Genomic DNA, 17,417 nt, shown 5'->3' on the forward strand with positions numbered 1-17,417 from the left:
ACACACACACACACACACACACACACACACACACACACACACACACACACACACACACACACACACACACACACACACACACACACACACACACACACACACACACACACACACACACACACACACACACACACTGACGGAGGCAGGATGGAGTTAAAATAGTTGTTTGTTTGATCTTTCAACTACCAACATAATATAACAACAACTTACAGCACAATGGTCTTATTATTCTATCCTCTCAATATCAACACCAGTTGCAGCCCTGATTAAAGTGAGTGGTAGAGTTTTAGTCGAGACAGGGTTAGGTACCGTTTCTCATTTGAAATGCCACGCATTACCATCATTGACAGGCAAGGAAATGATTACCGTACACTAGTATTCTTTCAAGAACTTGGGAACAGGAATGGGGAAAACACTCACTGCATGTATTCAAGTCATGCAGGAAAATAATGTGTTTGTCACTTGTATTATACAGCACAGTAATGTTTTTTTCTAATGTAGCAAACAGTTTTAAGACTTGGCTCTCACAGTTAAGACTTGGCTCTCACAGTTAAGACCTGGCTCTCACAGTTAAGACTTGGCTCTCACAGTTAAGACTTGGCTCTCACAGTTAAGACTTGGTTCTCACAGTTAAGACTTGGTTCTCACAGTTAAGACTTGGCTCTCACAGTTAAGACTCTCACAGTTAAGACTTGGCTCTCACAGTTAAGACTTGGTTCTCACAGTTAAGACTTGGCTCTCACAGTTAAGACTTGGTTCTCACAGTTAAGACTTAGTTCTCACAGTTAAGACTTGGCTCTCAAGTGTTATTAAATGTATATTGTAGGCTGTCACCCATAGCCGTCCTGTTCTGTGGATGAGTAGCCCAGCAGGAGAAATGCCAAGGCTGCACTGTTTTATTATAGTGTCTTTTTCTCTCAAGATATGTTGTTACCTTGTCAAGCACTGGTCCAAAAAATGGCTAGCTTGCAGTGTTTTATGAGCAGTGGTGGAAAAAGTACCCAACTGTCATACTTGAGTAAAAGTAAAGATACTTCAATTAGAAAATGACGCAAGTAAAAGTAACAGTCACCCAGTGAAATTCTACTTGTCTAAAAGTATTTGGTTTAAAAGACACTTAAGTATCAAAAGTAAATGTATAAATTATTTCAAATGCCTTATATTAAGCAAACCAGATGGCACCATTTTCTTGTTTGCACAGAAAGCCACGGGCACACTCCAAATTCAGACATCGTTTACAACGAAGCATGTGTGTTTAGTGAGTCCGCCAGATCAGAGGCAGCAGGGATGACCAGGGTTGTTCTCTTGATAAGTGTGTGAATTTCACTCTTTTCCTGTCCTCGCAAGCATTCAAAATGTAACAAGTGCTTTTGGGTGTTTAGGAAAATGTAAAAAGTACAATATTTTCTTAAGGAATGTAGTGAAGTAAAAGTAAAAGTCGTCAAAATTATAAATAGTAAAGTACAGATACCCCCAAAAACTACTTTAGTAGTACTTTTAAGTATTTTTTACTTAAGTACTTTACACCACTGTTTATGAGTGTATCCTGTATTCTCTTATAATTAATTATATTATCATACATTACCTTTGTCCAGCACTGGTCCGAAGATGGCCTTGTCGTTGATGGTGGTACAGTTCCAACGACGGCCCCTGAATTGATGCTGGCACTCCTGGATGCCGATCTTCACCCCTTCTGCCACACTGGGCATGATCTCCACATAGTTCCGGCAGAATCGCAGCTGCTTGGGCACCAGGCCAGGAATGGAGCCGCACAGGATGGGCTGGGAGCCCAGGGACGAGTACTGGTGGCCCACCGCTAGGGACCTGCATGGGGAGAGAGGAGGCAGTGACATGATATACTGACTACTTGTGTGTGTCTATCTTTCTTTGTGTGTATGTTGTGCTTATGTGTGTACGTGCAGTGTGTGTGCGTGTGCGCGCGCGCGTGTGTGTGTGTGTGTGTGTGTGTGTGTATCAGGTGTTACCATTAAGCATCAATGCCTTATCCCTCTATCTATCCCCTCTGTAGCCACCTGGCGTTTGTGTGGGTTGAAACCGCAGACCCAGTGCTATACTCCACAAAGGTAACCGCGCCACGAGGAAAGATGAAAGTCCCCCCGTGAACCCAAAGTGGTTCATAGACCTCTAGGTTGACAACTTGGAAACTCCACCTTGTTATTACAGAAAACCACACCTTTTTTTTAAGTGTCCACATGCTAAACAGGCCCTTGACTTAGGATAATGAGAGTACAACTGTACATCGAGACTTCAGACGGATGTATTAATTACATATCCATCCATCCATCCCCATTTCTCTTTGAGGATGGATATTCTGGGATGCAACAAGTGCAAACTTGATTGTTCTCTGATAATATATTTCTGTCTGTGTGTGTGTGTGTGTGTGTGTCTCTCAATTAAGGTGTTAAAACATCGCTCGTAACCATGGAAACGTGACAACTCTCTCGGTGCTGTGTCATCCCATGTTATGTCATTGTGGTACTTTTGAAGAAGTCTTTTGAGGCAGCATGCTGTAATTGTAATTGTTTGATCTACAGAACGCACCAGTCAATCTGGCTCCAGTCAATTTGTATTTCCACTGCAGTGGCCTACTACCGTCAGTGGGAGGGTCGAGAGTGGGAGGATGACAACCATCCAATGAGGATGAAGGGAAGCATGTACATGACAGCAAATATATTTCACTTCGATTATCCATTCCCCAATATAGGTGCTTGGTTGAGATCCAACTGTATTTCACCCATGTATTACAATCTATTAATAAGATACACTCAGACCACACTCATGCACTTCCACATCAAGCTTTTAACATAGAGTATTTTTCCTTCACTCCCCACTCACTGCTCCTCTGCTCTGCTCCTCATAATCCCTCAAATTGTTTTCATCTAGCCACCATGCATTAATTTCCATTCACCCTCTCCCAGAGTACCACATACAGTTAGGGTTAATTCCATTCCAATTACTATCCATCATTGTCAGCTCAGGTAAATTACAACTCATCGAGACAATAGGATTGGATAAACCTCATTATATGAATGGGATTGTTATACTAATCCGTTCACCATGAATAAAAACGTATTATATTACAACCGCAACATAACCTTTGATCTAATAACTGACTTCCTATTGTCATTGGCAAGGCAACTACTGCATAGTAGCAACAAGTTCCTCGTTGGCACTCCAGTCAACAGCTCCTTCTGCAGTAAACTCAGTCCTCACTGAAGCTGCTATTGATGACAGTAATCTGGCGATCCACGTCTGAGTGATTTGGCCATTATGACAGAGACAGAGAGTGCAGTGTTTGTTTGCACAGTGATCTGCTCCAACCTCCAACAGTAGAACAAGGGAATTTTACACTCATCCAAAATAACAGGAGCTGGACAAAAAGAAGATGAAGTACATAGAAAGAAGGGATATCCGCTCACTGTTTTTGACACTCCCAAACGTGGCTCCGACAGTAGGCCTCAAGCCAGAGCAGGTGGGAGCAGGCAGGACTTGTGCAGCTCAATTATCTCACTATCTGTTGACCTGGGCAACGATGTAAAAGAAGTAATCACTCTGTGATCACAACAACGAGATTAACATACAGAGCCAGAGTCTCACCCCAGGCATTTCTAAATTCCACTCTAAAAAAGTGATGATTTAACCGTATCACTCTACACTGAGAGGTTTACCAGAGACTTCGTAGCGTTGAGATGATCATTAGAACCATCTTACGATGTATCTTTAGTAGCCAAACTGTTTCCGAGGCTTTGTTAGTAACGTTTGCCCTTAAAGACGTTTGCACATCTACGAGTGATCCAGACACTTGTCGAGCAGCTAAAGTGCATCGTTAGATGCTTTTTGCCCTTCCACATGACTTTACTCACAGAAGATCTCCGTTAAACATATAATCAAGATGTTTAGGCTAGGCATCTGTCTGACTGTAAGCTCCAATAACTTCAGAACGAAGTTGACTACAAATACAGAGTGCCAAAGTATTTGCAATTACTACAAACAAGTGACAGATAAAATAATGCTTCAAATGAAAACGGAGAAAACTACATTAAAAGATAAATAGTCTACATGGGCCTATACAGTATATTTCAATCATATTAAAATCATATTGAGTTTTATTTTTGCCACTAGGCTACTGCCTGTCATTTTTGCCTCAATATGCTTCATGATGTGTGACAAGACATGTGCAATTAGGTCATTATTATTGGGTAAGCATGTTAAGCCGCCTCAATATTTGTATCCACAGATTATAATACGTCTCTAAGAGCTGATCCGTCGTCAGCACTGTGGAATAATTCTAATATTAAGGTAAGATTTGAGTGGAGAATGCTGATCTGAGAGCAGTGTTGCTTTTCTGTCGATTCTACCAGTGTGGACAAATGGCTAAAGACGCACTTAGCGATCGTTCTCTCTGCGGGCTTGTTCCCGGGAAACACTTAAAAACGCTGCCTTGGAAATAACGATGCGACTGGTACGATCATCACAACGCTTAATTAAGTTACATTGCAACTGGAGAACCCGAGGCCCAGGTCGTTCCTGAGAGACAGGCTGACCTTGTGTACCAGACGTTTGCGTCGCAAATCAAGTCAACGTAGCAGATATATTGTTTGCGCTAACAAATGAAGCTGAACTGAATACACCCAGTCTCATGCGTCTGCCTTCAACCTCTTGTCTGTAGCCTACGTACGTCAATGGGTTACCGAGTAAAGTGTAGCCATTTAGTACTTTCCAAAGTATATCCCCGAGCAAATGGCGGAGCAACGTGTCATGCTCACTTTAAAGGCTTTCCCATATTATTTTCCTTGGCTCAGAGACATGACTAGACCTCTGGTTAATCATATATGAGAAATACAAAAAAGAAAGACGGGGGGAAACAGGCTCTAGAAGTGTCTGAGAGGATATCAAGTCCTCACGGCCTGCATGTTGTCTACCATACATATGAGCGAAAGCAAGCACGCCAGTAAACAAGGAAACTCCTATTCCGAATGGACCTCTCTTTGGCGCTTGTCAATCCACACCCTCAGGCGCTAAAGCTGAGCACGGCGGACCTCGCACAACAGAAACCTGAGTCCACATCACAACCCACCGCAGACACTTGCTCCTAATAGCCATAACATGTAGAGCAGGAATGTGATGACTTCTGAACCATGCCAAGTGAAACCAGCCACACAAGTACAGCCCCCCTCCGCAAGTGTGAGCAGATAAGATCTTGTCTGGGAAAGACTGAGGGAGGAAGAAGGGAAAACAAGTGGCACAGCTTTTCATTTGACCTGTAGACGTTCTGTTCTGCCAGGAAGAACCTGTGAATGTCTCTGTGGGTGTTGAGTGAGGTCAGCAGGTGTAAGAAAACAAACAGCGCCCTGGTTTCAACCTATCCAGCTAGCTACATAGATACTGTACTGCTGTATATGTTTTTATCTCACCATTGTGTTGAGCATCTTTTTGTATTGCATTATGCTGTTCCCCATGCCTGGTAATATGGTTGTACTATTTTAGGTGCTACCTGTTGATTCCTGTTTGACCATGTATGAGCTGGTTAAAGCTAGTATTGTATGACTACTGTGTGAGTGTATACTGTAGATGATCAGATCAGAACAGGCCAGACAGACAAACAGAACCTGCCTGGACAATAGACACAGTCATAAGTCTCGGGACGTACAGGAGCGGCGCTAGTCTCAGCACAGAGGGAGTGGGGTGCTCTCGAGGCGCCATTCTGACCAAATCATTTAAAAAAAAATGAATAGCTGATATGGCCGATCATAAAACGCAAATTAGGCATCATCACTTTGGATGTCAACAGTTAACCGTTAGTTGGTTAACTGCTGAAAATAAATTTGACTGGTCAAGCTTATCGGTCTACAGGTTAATTTGCATAATTTTGTGGAATTAAATGTCTGTATTTTTGTTAGTTCGTCATGTTTCTTATTTATCACATGCGCATCGCATACAGAGCCTATTGGAAAAACCCTGTCTCGTAGTGAACACTCACACTGCCCAGCTCCGCAAACATCTGTTCTTATGAACCCAGTCTTTGCAAAACCTTTCTACACGCAATTGTGCGAGAAAACTGGGTTTTGATTTCTAAAAATAGGGGGAACCGACCTTTCTACTACTGGGCCTATTTTACATACATAGATAACTGGGATAATTTTGACCCCAAAAATAAACTATTGGAAAAAGCAACAATCATAGCAAAATATCAAACTTAATTTTTTTATCAAAATTACATCATTAGACATGTAAATAATGTTACCTGAAATAAAATATAACCAAAACATTTCATTTCCATATTCTGGAAATCAAAAAAATATATATATTTCGCTTAATAAATAATGAGCATCTCTTTTCCAAAGTGCAATCCACACTAGTACTAAAAAGCTGATTTACCATAATTTGATAGTAGTATCAATTCATTTTTAGAATTTTGAAATAAATATGAATTGTGTCTTATTTATGTGTTAAAAACGGCGCGGTACACCAACATTTGAAATATACTTAATTTTATTGACAAAATTATTCAACCATTGATCCTGAGAGATAATGACCAAAAATATGGCTTAGTTTTTCTTTATTTACTTACCCCACAGCCAGCATTAGCATCGCTGCTAGTGAAACAATGGGAGTGGTAGGGCCTATGGCAGGATGCCCAAATCCTCAGTCACTTTAAACCAAATGTTAAACAACTTAAATACCATAACACGTTGCACATATAGAATATTGGAGGTTAGGAATTCTGGTATTTATATAACATTTTCCATAGAATAACATTTTTTTCAGAGGGTAGTTGCATTACAGTTCTACCAAGTATTTATACCACTGAAATATTGTAAGAGCTATTTTGACCTCAACGAAGCAATACCCTTTGATTTATTCCACATTTTGTTGCCTGAATTCAAAATGTATTACATTTGTTTATTTTCTCACTTATCTACACGCAATACCCCATAATGATATAGTGAAAACATGTTTAAGACATTTTAGAACGTGTATTGAAAATGAAATACAGAAATGTCTAATTTCCATAAGTATTCACACCCCTCAGTCACTATTTTGTAGAGGCACCTTTAGCTGCAATAACAGCCGTGAGTCTTTCTGCGTAAGTCACTATGAGCTATCCACACCTGGATTGTGCAACAAAAAAAATAAAACTCTTCAAGCTCTGTCAAATTGGCCACTGTTGGAACTGTTGGAATCATAGAAATAGAATGATTATTCTAATTCTATGGTTGGTGTTTAGCATGACAACATATCAAAAAGCCAGGTAGGAGTTATGAAAGGGTAGGAACCAAAGTGTTGTTCAGTATTTCCCAGAGGACTCTAGTCAAATTTGAATTGATGTTACATTTAGACAACGATTACAACATACTGATGTACACCTCCACTGGTAGCAACTTCTATTAGAGCTAACATTTGCTTTGCCCTAGCTAGTGCATTTAGCTAAATGCTAGCTAGTTAGCAATTAGCATTATTTTAAGCACATGCCAGCTTCCTTAGACTAGCTAACTAACTCCCATTTTGCAGAGAGTAAGATACACAAACTAATAGTATAATAGAGAACATATGGATTCATCTTCAGAAACAATGTGGAAAGCAGCATTGTTCTTGTTTTGGAAGAATATGTTGAGTGAATGAATTGACAGCATGATGTGACAGCTTGTTTGAGCAGAGTAGAAAACATTGTTGAGGCTAAATATTGTTACTCATTGAATTTATTTGATTTTCGTTTTAGAAACTGTTGCTCCCAAATGAAAACTTCAGGTCGCACAGCAAAATATTTCATTGTATATGCAATGAAATTGGTCGCACTTTAGAGCCCTGTCTACACCCCATGGCAAAATGTGTAGCATTGTAGGAAATTAACTCAAAAACGTAATTGCTTTCCTCTCCGCCATCGAGGGGGGGCCACTAAAATATTTTCCCCACCAGGTAGGGGGTCCCCCAAACAAGATTTCACTGAGGGCCCCCTAACGGCTAGGGTTGGCTTTGGTTGTAGGCAGTCTGCATGTTGAGAAGATATAATTAACTGTTTGAACCCTGGAAGTTTAACTTCCTAGCCTATTTACAAGGGATGTCTTACCTTGCTTCAAAGTGACCTAGCCAAAATCCAACCGTAGAAACATTTGGGGGATTATTGTGTAGGCCGTGGCCACTCCGGAAACCTCTTTCTCAAATTTAAGGATCCGGATCATGTTTTTTTAATATGTAGCTGCTGACACTCCCCCAATCCTTCGACGTTTCTGTCTTTACTCGCCCTCTTCTTAACCATGATGATGTAGCCTATGTCTGCCTTATCTTTCTAAACAGCTGGGGGAAAAAAACCTGCGGCAATTTGAAACAACATTCCCAAAAATATATAGCCCATTATGAAGGCTACAACCTTCTCTGTCTGTTGCAATGAATATTGCAGTTGCACAAGCAGGAAGCAGTCCCTACACATTGCAAAAACAGTAATTGTTTTGTGTGATGACGTAGGCTATAGTTGCTGCCATATTGTAGCCACTAGCCACAGTTACTGAAAAAAGAACACTATTACTTTGACTGCCTGTCTACCTCCTGCTGAGCGAATGTTTGCAATGATGATGAAAAAATAACATTACAACACTAATTAGGTGTCACTCCCCACTTGAGTTTTGCATTGGGGTAAAAACGATTTGTGTCTTAGACACACAGGCTCTAAACTGCTATTTAGCTTCTCAATGATCATGGAAGTACAGCACGAGTAGGCTACCTACGGTAGCTGTTCCACCTCTGGGCAGCGAAGGTTCTAGGCAGCCAAGCATGTATCCGGACTGGTAACCAGAGTCTGACAGTGGGCAAGTTTGTTTTGCATTTAGCCTAACTCCCCTCCTGAAAAATAACATGAAATCGTGCTTATGCTTAATAGCCCACTATTCTACGATAGTTTGAACATGTTGACCATGTCTTTTGTGTACAACGTGGAGTTTGTCGGCTACACCAGACAACGGCGTACCTGGCCGATCAAGGAGGGGGAAGCAGCAGCTACGTAGTCAGCATTGTGAGCTCAGCTACATAAAACAATCTGGAAGGAGGGAGAGAGAGACGGTATGGAGTGGGCAGCAGCTATGTAACAAAAATCACGCACATGCGCAGAAATCTCAGTAACTTTAGCTATGGCAAATCGGGTTCCCGAAAATCTGGAACCCCACTCTGTATTTTATAAAGACTTCCTGACATGCCATTGAAGGCAACTTTTCTCTCGTGTTCTATTGGTTTTCATACCAACGTTTTTTCTTTGCCCAGAAGCCAAAGTCAAAATCTTAGTCATATTAGCAACACGTCCGAGTTGCATCTTTAGACTTCACCTCTTTCAATGTTTCTAATGGAGATTTTCACCTCTGTCACATGAAACCACTCGTATCAGTTGAGCTTTAGAATGGTGTATTTCTGATAATTGCGTTTTGGTCCAAGGCCATGCAGGGGGCCCTTAAGGGGGTATAGCGACAGACACAGCTGCACATTGCTTTATAAAATAACCAACACCAGCTCAGACAAATTCCAGGATTTGATTAAATTATATTATATATGATATAATATTTATCCATTTTGCCATGATTCATAGTGTTAAATCATGTTTATTCTTTATTTTTTGTATCTGCAAGAACAGGGGGCCCTTTACAGGGCCCCTATAGGTGTGTGGGCCCTAGGGCGGTCAGACCCATGGCCCTCACGCTGGCTCTGCTTCTGAGGACGTGCGATACAGGCTGAGTGATTCAGGTCACCTCTATTACTGTTAGGAAGTAGGAGGAGAGGAAGTGGGGAAAGCTTCAACCATAGGATTTATGGATTTATTACAGAGGTAGACTATGGAGTACATGGTGTTATTGAGTACTAACAAATACATATTTTACATGCTGTACAACTTCATTTAAGATATATGGAGTTTGTGGTCTTAAGTTGAATGCAAAATGTTTTCATTTATTAGTAAATTGTTCCTCCTTGTAATTCATAGATCTAACTTCTAATGTGAACTATATTCCTCTCTCTGTTCGTGTCTCTATAATATAATATGTTGTCTAGGGTGTTCAAACCTCATCACAGACAACGCAAACTTCTAGCAACCCAAAGGTTGCGCGTTCGAACCTCATCACAGACAACATTAACATTTTGGCTAATGTAATGTAACATAACGTAAAGTAACAGATCATACTAAATGGAGGGGCACAGATTTTTGTCAAATATAATTCGTTTTGCTCTGAGACCAGGGTATGTATACTGCCAGCAGCACCATGTCACCAAGTACAATTCTGGGTATGTGTGAATGAGCTTAGCGAATAAAAGGGATTCTGATTATAAAGGTTATTTCTATTTTCTCAAAGGTAAAGAATTAATCATGTGTCTTATTCCAGATTTCTTTACTGTTCCTTACCACTTGCCACTGAGAAGATAAAACCATTTCCTCTAGGTGATACACAAACTCAAACAAAACCAAGATTGAGGATTCATTAGAAACCTTGCCTGTGTCATCTCCATAAACAGTAGCTGCGTGTTATCACCAGAAATACACACACAAGAGAAAATAATAGATATCATGTTTGATTCTAGTCTCAGTCAGTATAGATCTTTTCACCTCTCATTTAAGTGTATCCAGACTAGGTTTAATGCATATTTCAGCAAGCCCAAGCAGGGTACCGTAGAATTACCACTTTACTCTTGCAGGCCCTGGGGCTTTGGAGCCGACTTTGACATCAAGAGAGCACGTTTGGGAAAAGGAATGTGCGGCAAGCTTTCACCTCCAGGTATTTATCTTTTAAGGTGGGGTGGTGTGGTGTGTGTGGCGTGTGTGTGTGTGTGTGTGTGTGTGTGTGTGTGTGTGTGGGGGTGCAGGCAGGCTGAGCCATGACAGGTCGAGGAGTTGGAGAGACATGAACCTGTGTTGGTCGAGACCCACATCCTCAGCCAATCCTCCACCAATCCTCAGCCAATCCTCCACCAATCCTCAACCAATCCTCAACCAATCCTCCACCATTGTACATTCTAACCATTCTAACTCCAAGCAGCGTTCAGGCACCAGCTTCTGCCAACAAACCTGCACAAAGCGACTTTTCATTATAATAATATCTGTCAGTTCTTGGATGATTGACAGTTATTTGCAAAAGTAAAGACACGTTTAGTGAGAGGAGTTAAAAGACACGTATTGTTTAATAGCAAGGTGTTATGTAAAAAATTGGGTTTAACCCTTCTGTTGTGTTCGTTTCATGTTAATTAATTTTGTGTTCCTGGTCTAAAATAACCGCCCCATTACAGCTGATTATAAATCCATATTAATACATATATTATCAATGTTGTGTTAGATCTTTTTATCAACTTAAGTTTTTGTGAACTTCTATTTGCTATTTATGGCCTGTAGGCCTCATTGACCTGAGCTCATACAACTAAATTTTGAGTAAAAAAAAGCATAACGTATGGATTATTTTGACTATCACAAATACTCAGATGAAACATATTGTGCTATTTCTCACAGACTACTTTGTGTCAAAGTTTAACAAGGACTCTCTCCTCCTCACCAGTGTCATGATCAAAGATATGATCAAGAGCTTCACATACAGTATAGAATTTGGTCATTGTGCCACAGAATGAATTGTGAGCAAGGCCTCAAAAAGCTTTATATACCAGAGCTGCGAGAAAAGTTCAATATATTATTGAAACAATGCTGCGATTTATTGTGAGAATGCCAACAGGTGTGGTTCCCGTGGGGGAAAGATTCTATTGGGGAAAGGTTCCAATGGGGGTTGCCATGGAAGCCAAGAAGGGGAGTGAGGTGTGTGTGTGTGCGTGCGTGCGTGCGTGTGTGTGTGCGTGCGTGCGTGCGTGTGTGTGTGTATGTGTGTGTGTGTGTGTGTGTGTGTGTGTGTGTGTGTGTGTGTGTGTGTGTGTGTGTGTGTGTGTGTGTGTGTGTGTGTGTGTGTGTGTGTGCTCAAACACACATGGATGTGGGGGTCTGGGAGACGAAGTGTGTCCATCTGATGAATGGGCATGTGCCTGAACTCAATTTTATACACTAATTGTAGTCTCACCCATTCATTTCTAATGACTGGTCAATTTTGTCATGGAACCTCATAGAACCTTATGACAAGCAGATTAATTTAACTACATTTTTCAGAGAGAGAACTTGTAAATTGGTCCAATTCGACCGGAACACAGCAGGAGGGTTAGGTTACAGTACCATGAAACACAAGCCTATATTTTAGCTTCTTATCTCACTCTTTAGTGAGGTATCTAGTTTCCATTAAGCCAGAATGAATCAAAACTCAATATAACATAAACTATGCAGAGTTCAATGGTGACTTCACTTCAGCTCCTTATAGCCTGGTGCTGCAGATTCAGCCGAGCGTTGTTTGTATTGGTAGGGGTGACACAATAAGCCCAGAGAACGCTCAGCGGCATCTTTGGATACGCTCGCCTCTGTTTTGCTTTCGTCGTCGCACTCTTGCCCAGATTGAATCAGTGCTCTGACCCACCCACCAATAGCAAATCATAGACACACAAGTTGATGACTTTATTTTGGTGCCAGAGGCTGTTTGCTGTGACCAAATGGAAGCCTGCCATCTTCTGTCAGTCATCATGACTGCTTCTGGTGTTTTGATACAATCTTGGCCCCACAAAAAAAGAAATTCACAAGACAGCTCTTTTATGATCGAAAAAGAGAGGGTGAATGACTTTGTACTGTGGCTTGTACATAACTCTGTCACTTTGATTCTGGTGGAACTCAGGGAACAACCCTCCCTGTCAGCATTGTATTAGACCAGTGTTTCCCAGACCTCTCCTTGAGTATCCACAGCAAGTTCTACTTACAGCGCCTTCAGAAAAGATTCACACCCTTGGACATTTTCCACACTTTGTTGTGTTACAGCCTCAATGCACAATGGATTACATTGAGATTTTGTGTCACTGGCCAACACACAATACCCCATAATGTCAAATAATACTCATAATATCGTTTAATATGATTTTTAAATGGCTACCTCATCTGTGTACCCCACACATACAATTAATGATCTGTAAGGTCCCTCAGTCGAACAGTGAATTTCAAACACAGATCCGACCACAAAGACCAGGGTGATTTTCCAATACCTCGCAAAGAAGGGCGCCTATAGAAACAAGGAGACATCGAATATACCTTTGAGCCTGGTGAAGTTATTAATTACACTTTGGATGATGTAGCAGTACACCCAGTCACTACAAAGATACAGGTGTCCTTCCTAGCAGTTGCTGGAAGGAAACCACTCAGGGATTTCACCATGAGCCCAATGGGACTTTAAAACAGTTACAGAGTTTAATGGCTGTGATAAGAGAAATCTGAGGATGGATCAACAACATTGTAGTTACTCCACAATACTAAGCCCATTCACAGTGAAAAGAAGGAAGCCTGTACAGAATACAAATATTCCAAAACATGCATACTTTTTGCAACAAGGCATTAAAGTGATACTGCAAAAAATTGGCAAAGCAATTAACTTTTTGTCCTGAATACAAAGTATTAGGTTTGAGGTAAATCCAATACAACACATTACTGAGTACCCCTCTTCATATCTTCAAGCATAATTGTCTTTTGAGGATAAAAAATAAACGGAATGGAGATAAGCACATGCAAAATCCTATCGGGAAAGTCTGCTTTCCACCAAACACTGGGTGATGAATTAACCTTTCAGCAGGACAATAACCTAAAACACAAGGTCAAATCTACACTGGTGTTCTTTGCCAAGAAGACCATGAATGTTCCTGAGTGTCTGAGTTACAGTTTTAACTGAAATATACTTGAAAATATATGGCAAGACCTGAAAATTGTTGTCTAGCAACGATCATCAACCAGCTTGAAAAATGTTGATAAGAATAATGGGCAAATGTTGCACAATCCATGTGTGGAAAGCCCTTAGAGACTTAACGAGATAGACGTATAGCTGTAATCATTGCCAAAGGTGATTCTACAAAGTATTGACTCAGGGGTGTGAATACTTATGCAAATGAGATATTTCTGAATTTCATTTTCAATAAATATGCAAACATTTCTAAAAATATGTTTTCACTATGCCATTATTGTCTGTAGATGGGTGAGAAAAACAACAACAATTTCATCCATTTTTAATTCAGTCTGTAACACAACAAAATATGGAATAAGTCAAATGGTGTAATTACTTTCTGAAGGCACAGTAAAGGCCCAGTGCAATCAAAAACTTGATTTCCTGTGTTTTATAATATATTTCCACAATATGAGGTTGGAATAATACTGTGAAATGGTAATAATTCCCTTTAGTATTTAACACATTCTTATTTTCAATGAAAGCCTAGGAACAGTGGGTTAACTGCCTGTTCAGGGGCAGAATGACAGATGTGTACCTTGTCAGCTCAGAGATTTGAACTTGCAACCTTTCGGTTATTAGTCCAATGCACTAACCCTGTCGCCCCAAAAGTATGCAGAAAATGAGTTAATAGATCAATAAGAAAGGTAGTTCCAAACCTCTCTGCCAATAACGGTTCATTTTCAGTTTTCCCCTCCCCACTCAGAGCACTCCGAGACATTCCTATCAAAATTATTGTTTGAGAAACTGCCCTTTGCTAAAAAGCTATTTTTTGTTTATTTTTGACAATTTTAATCGAAAGCAAATCACTGTACGGAACTTAATTGTTACCCAGAAATGATTTGATATTGAGATAAAAACGGCTGATAAATGGCTTGATGATTATCACCAGTTGAATTGGGTACTGGTATAGATCAAATAGGGGAACGTCTGGGGGATACTCAAAGAGAGGTTTGCGAAAAACAGACGTAGACCATTAGATTTCTCCCCACAGAATGAACCTATCCTGATTTTGGCCAGTCTTTCCCAGCCCTGGGTCTAAGAGTAGGAGTGCTGATCTAGGACTAGAGAGCCCACCACTGTTTATGATGGATTTCTGTCCAGCTGAGCATGTAATTAGATTCTCATCAGTATTACCACCAGGAGACCTATTAGCTGAAATAAGTGCAGGACACAGCATCTTTAATATTTCATAGGAAAATATTGATTTGTTGAAGGATGCAGTGTGTGATTGGTGAAATGCAAACCTGTAGTGAATTTCTTGGGACTGAGGATCTCTGATCTAGGACTGTCTTTCCTGTAGCATTCCCTATCCTCTGGCTCTAATGCCTCTGAGCCGCAGAATCCGACAAATGTCTGCCCTCTCAAGGGAAGATGAGTTGTTCAGCAAGAGGGTTCCACAAGACTTTCTATGAAATCCATCCTCAAGATGAGTGAATGGAATTCCAATTTCCTATCCTCCAACTGCACCTCTCCATTATTTGTTCTTTCTCAGTTTGATCAGCTGACTCTAACAGACCACCTAATGCCCAGTTGGCTCAAATCCCACTCTTTTCTTTCATCATTTTTTTTTCTCAACAGAAATCAATCATTTATCATGTAAAGCTCGTCTAATGGCCTGTCAGTCAATCTACTTCAATTCCAAATGTGACTTCAATCGTGATAATATTATAACATGCAATAGGCCTACTCAATAGTCAATAACTCAGAAAACAGTTCATATTTTGTCAAGAGATGGCAACGGACAGCTCTTACCTTTCAAATAAAACATTAGGTCAACGATGGATTACTTAGAATCAAAAGAAAATTCCAGTTGAAAATCTCCCACCCTAATTTCCACAATCTGGGAATGGGCAATTGGGTTTCATTCATTTTTCAACTGGCCCCCAACTCAAGGCTTGAAGGCATCCCTCATTCTCCTAAGGCTTACTGCTTAACACAATACGACGTCAAAGGGAATTTGACTGTTTTGGGAAATGATCAACATCAGTGCCATAAGAAGACCAATAAATGTCATTTGATTATTTGGCTATGGAGACCAAATACAACTGTAGTTAATGAAGCATCGTTGAAAGTGGCTGAATCAGTGGCTGAGGCTATATCCAAATGATTGTAGTGTAGCCTCTATCTCATGGGTTTACACAACTGCATTGGATAACATAACTGATAGGCCAATTTCAATTGAATACTTGGGAAATAATCAATATTCTTAATAGTGAAATCCGTTTATTAAATTTGTGTATAAAGGATTCATTACATGATATCGAAAAAAATCATTGAGGTTACTAGGAAATGTACATTTTGCGTATACATGTTCTGATTAAAGTAATAATGGGAAGGAAAGTAAACTGCACTTATTTTGTTGAATTATGATTATGATTATTCTTCTTCTTTTTTTATATATATCAGTCTCATTAAAATAATAACATCATTCATTTTGGTTCCCCCCCAAAAATGTACCTTTCCCTTTTCCCACTGCCTCTCTCATAAACGAATGTGTTCTGCACCTGCCATTAGGCCAATGTCTGTCATCGAATATTGAATCAAGCAGAACGGAGCATGACCCCTTTTTAAGTTAATCAAATCATGCTGAAACTAGTTTGCACAAAAAAAATGTTTTACACTGCATAACCAGTCTGTGTCGGTATTATACCCTTGTTTCCGCAGTGTGCACTTTGAAATCAATAGTGTCATTGACTCAAGTGCATTTTTTTTTCTTCATATAATTTCACTCGACTAGCTTTGTAACCCATCTTCACGATTCCGTCTCAGCTTGTTAACGTCGATACCAACTGTCCATTGACAGGGTCAATTAGACCGGTATGATGGGCTACAACTTAATTGCCAGGGTGCCCAGTGTTGGAAACCACATGCTGATATTAGCCTATCCTTTCAAAGAAACGAACTGAAAGCAACAATAAATGAACATAAAGTACTGTATATTGTTGAAATAACAGGTAGGCATAACAATCATAGGATATTATTGCAGAATTGAAGTTAAAAGTAGAGTGAAATGCAAACTTACCACCAGATAGGGTAACTTGGTATGGCATGCGTAAGCCCACAAAGAAACAGGAAACATCCAAGGTATATCATCCTTAAAAAAGTTTCGCTAAACATCTTCACCAGATACACGCGCGCACATACGCGCACACTCGTTTTTCAATGAGAGAAAAAACGAAACAATCTGCGCTGCTTACCAAAATGTCTCACCTTGTCCTAAAACTAGTGCTAGGTTAGAGAAACTGTATTTTGCGACTAGTCATGGCAGAACACAGGAGCCAAATATTAAAAGTTAAAACCAGCTTGCTTTTAGGACCCAATCAGCAGGTACTGCCAAAGGGGAAATTCTGGTGAGCGCTGTTCGTTCCCTTGCGTGCGCTCTTTGCCTGAGTCAGTTAGGCTGAACGCAAACACAAGAATGAGCCCATTTTAAGAAGATAATGTTTTAGTGCTCATTAAGACGTGGTCGCATTGGCATGCTGTGTGTGATATATAATGTTGTTTAAAGGAGAAGAGGGAGGGTCCGAGGTCTTTTAAATAGACATGGAACCCCCGTGGATTGGGTAGCTATAACAACCTGTCCGG

The 17,417-nt window shown here is 40.3% G+C and overlaps 1 protein-coding gene across 1 annotated transcript in view; it reads right to left on the reverse strand.

Annotated features, from left to right (window-relative positions):
- The window catches only part of LOC118394815 (protein Wnt-3a), a 30,277-nt gene extending 13,101 nt beyond the window's left edge, over positions 1-17,176 (reverse strand). The window contains exons 1-2 of the mRNA XM_035788386.2: positions 16,855-17,176; positions 1,586-1,824 (exon numbers count right to left, since the gene is read on the reverse strand). Of these exons, the coding sequence (XP_035644279.1) occupies positions 1,586-1,824; positions 16,855-16,949 (334 nt within the window). The 5' untranslated portion in view covers positions 16,950-17,176. The remainder of the gene's footprint in view (positions 1-1,585; positions 1,825-16,854) is intronic.
- Positions 17,177-17,417: the final 241 nt, after the last annotated feature.

This window comes from Oncorhynchus keta, chromosome 15, assembly GCF_023373465.1.
Source record: "Oncorhynchus keta strain PuntledgeMale-10-30-2019 chromosome 15, Oket_V2, whole genome shotgun sequence".
NCBI classification, from domain to species: domain Eukaryota; kingdom Metazoa; phylum Chordata; class Actinopteri; order Salmoniformes; family Salmonidae; genus Oncorhynchus; species Oncorhynchus keta.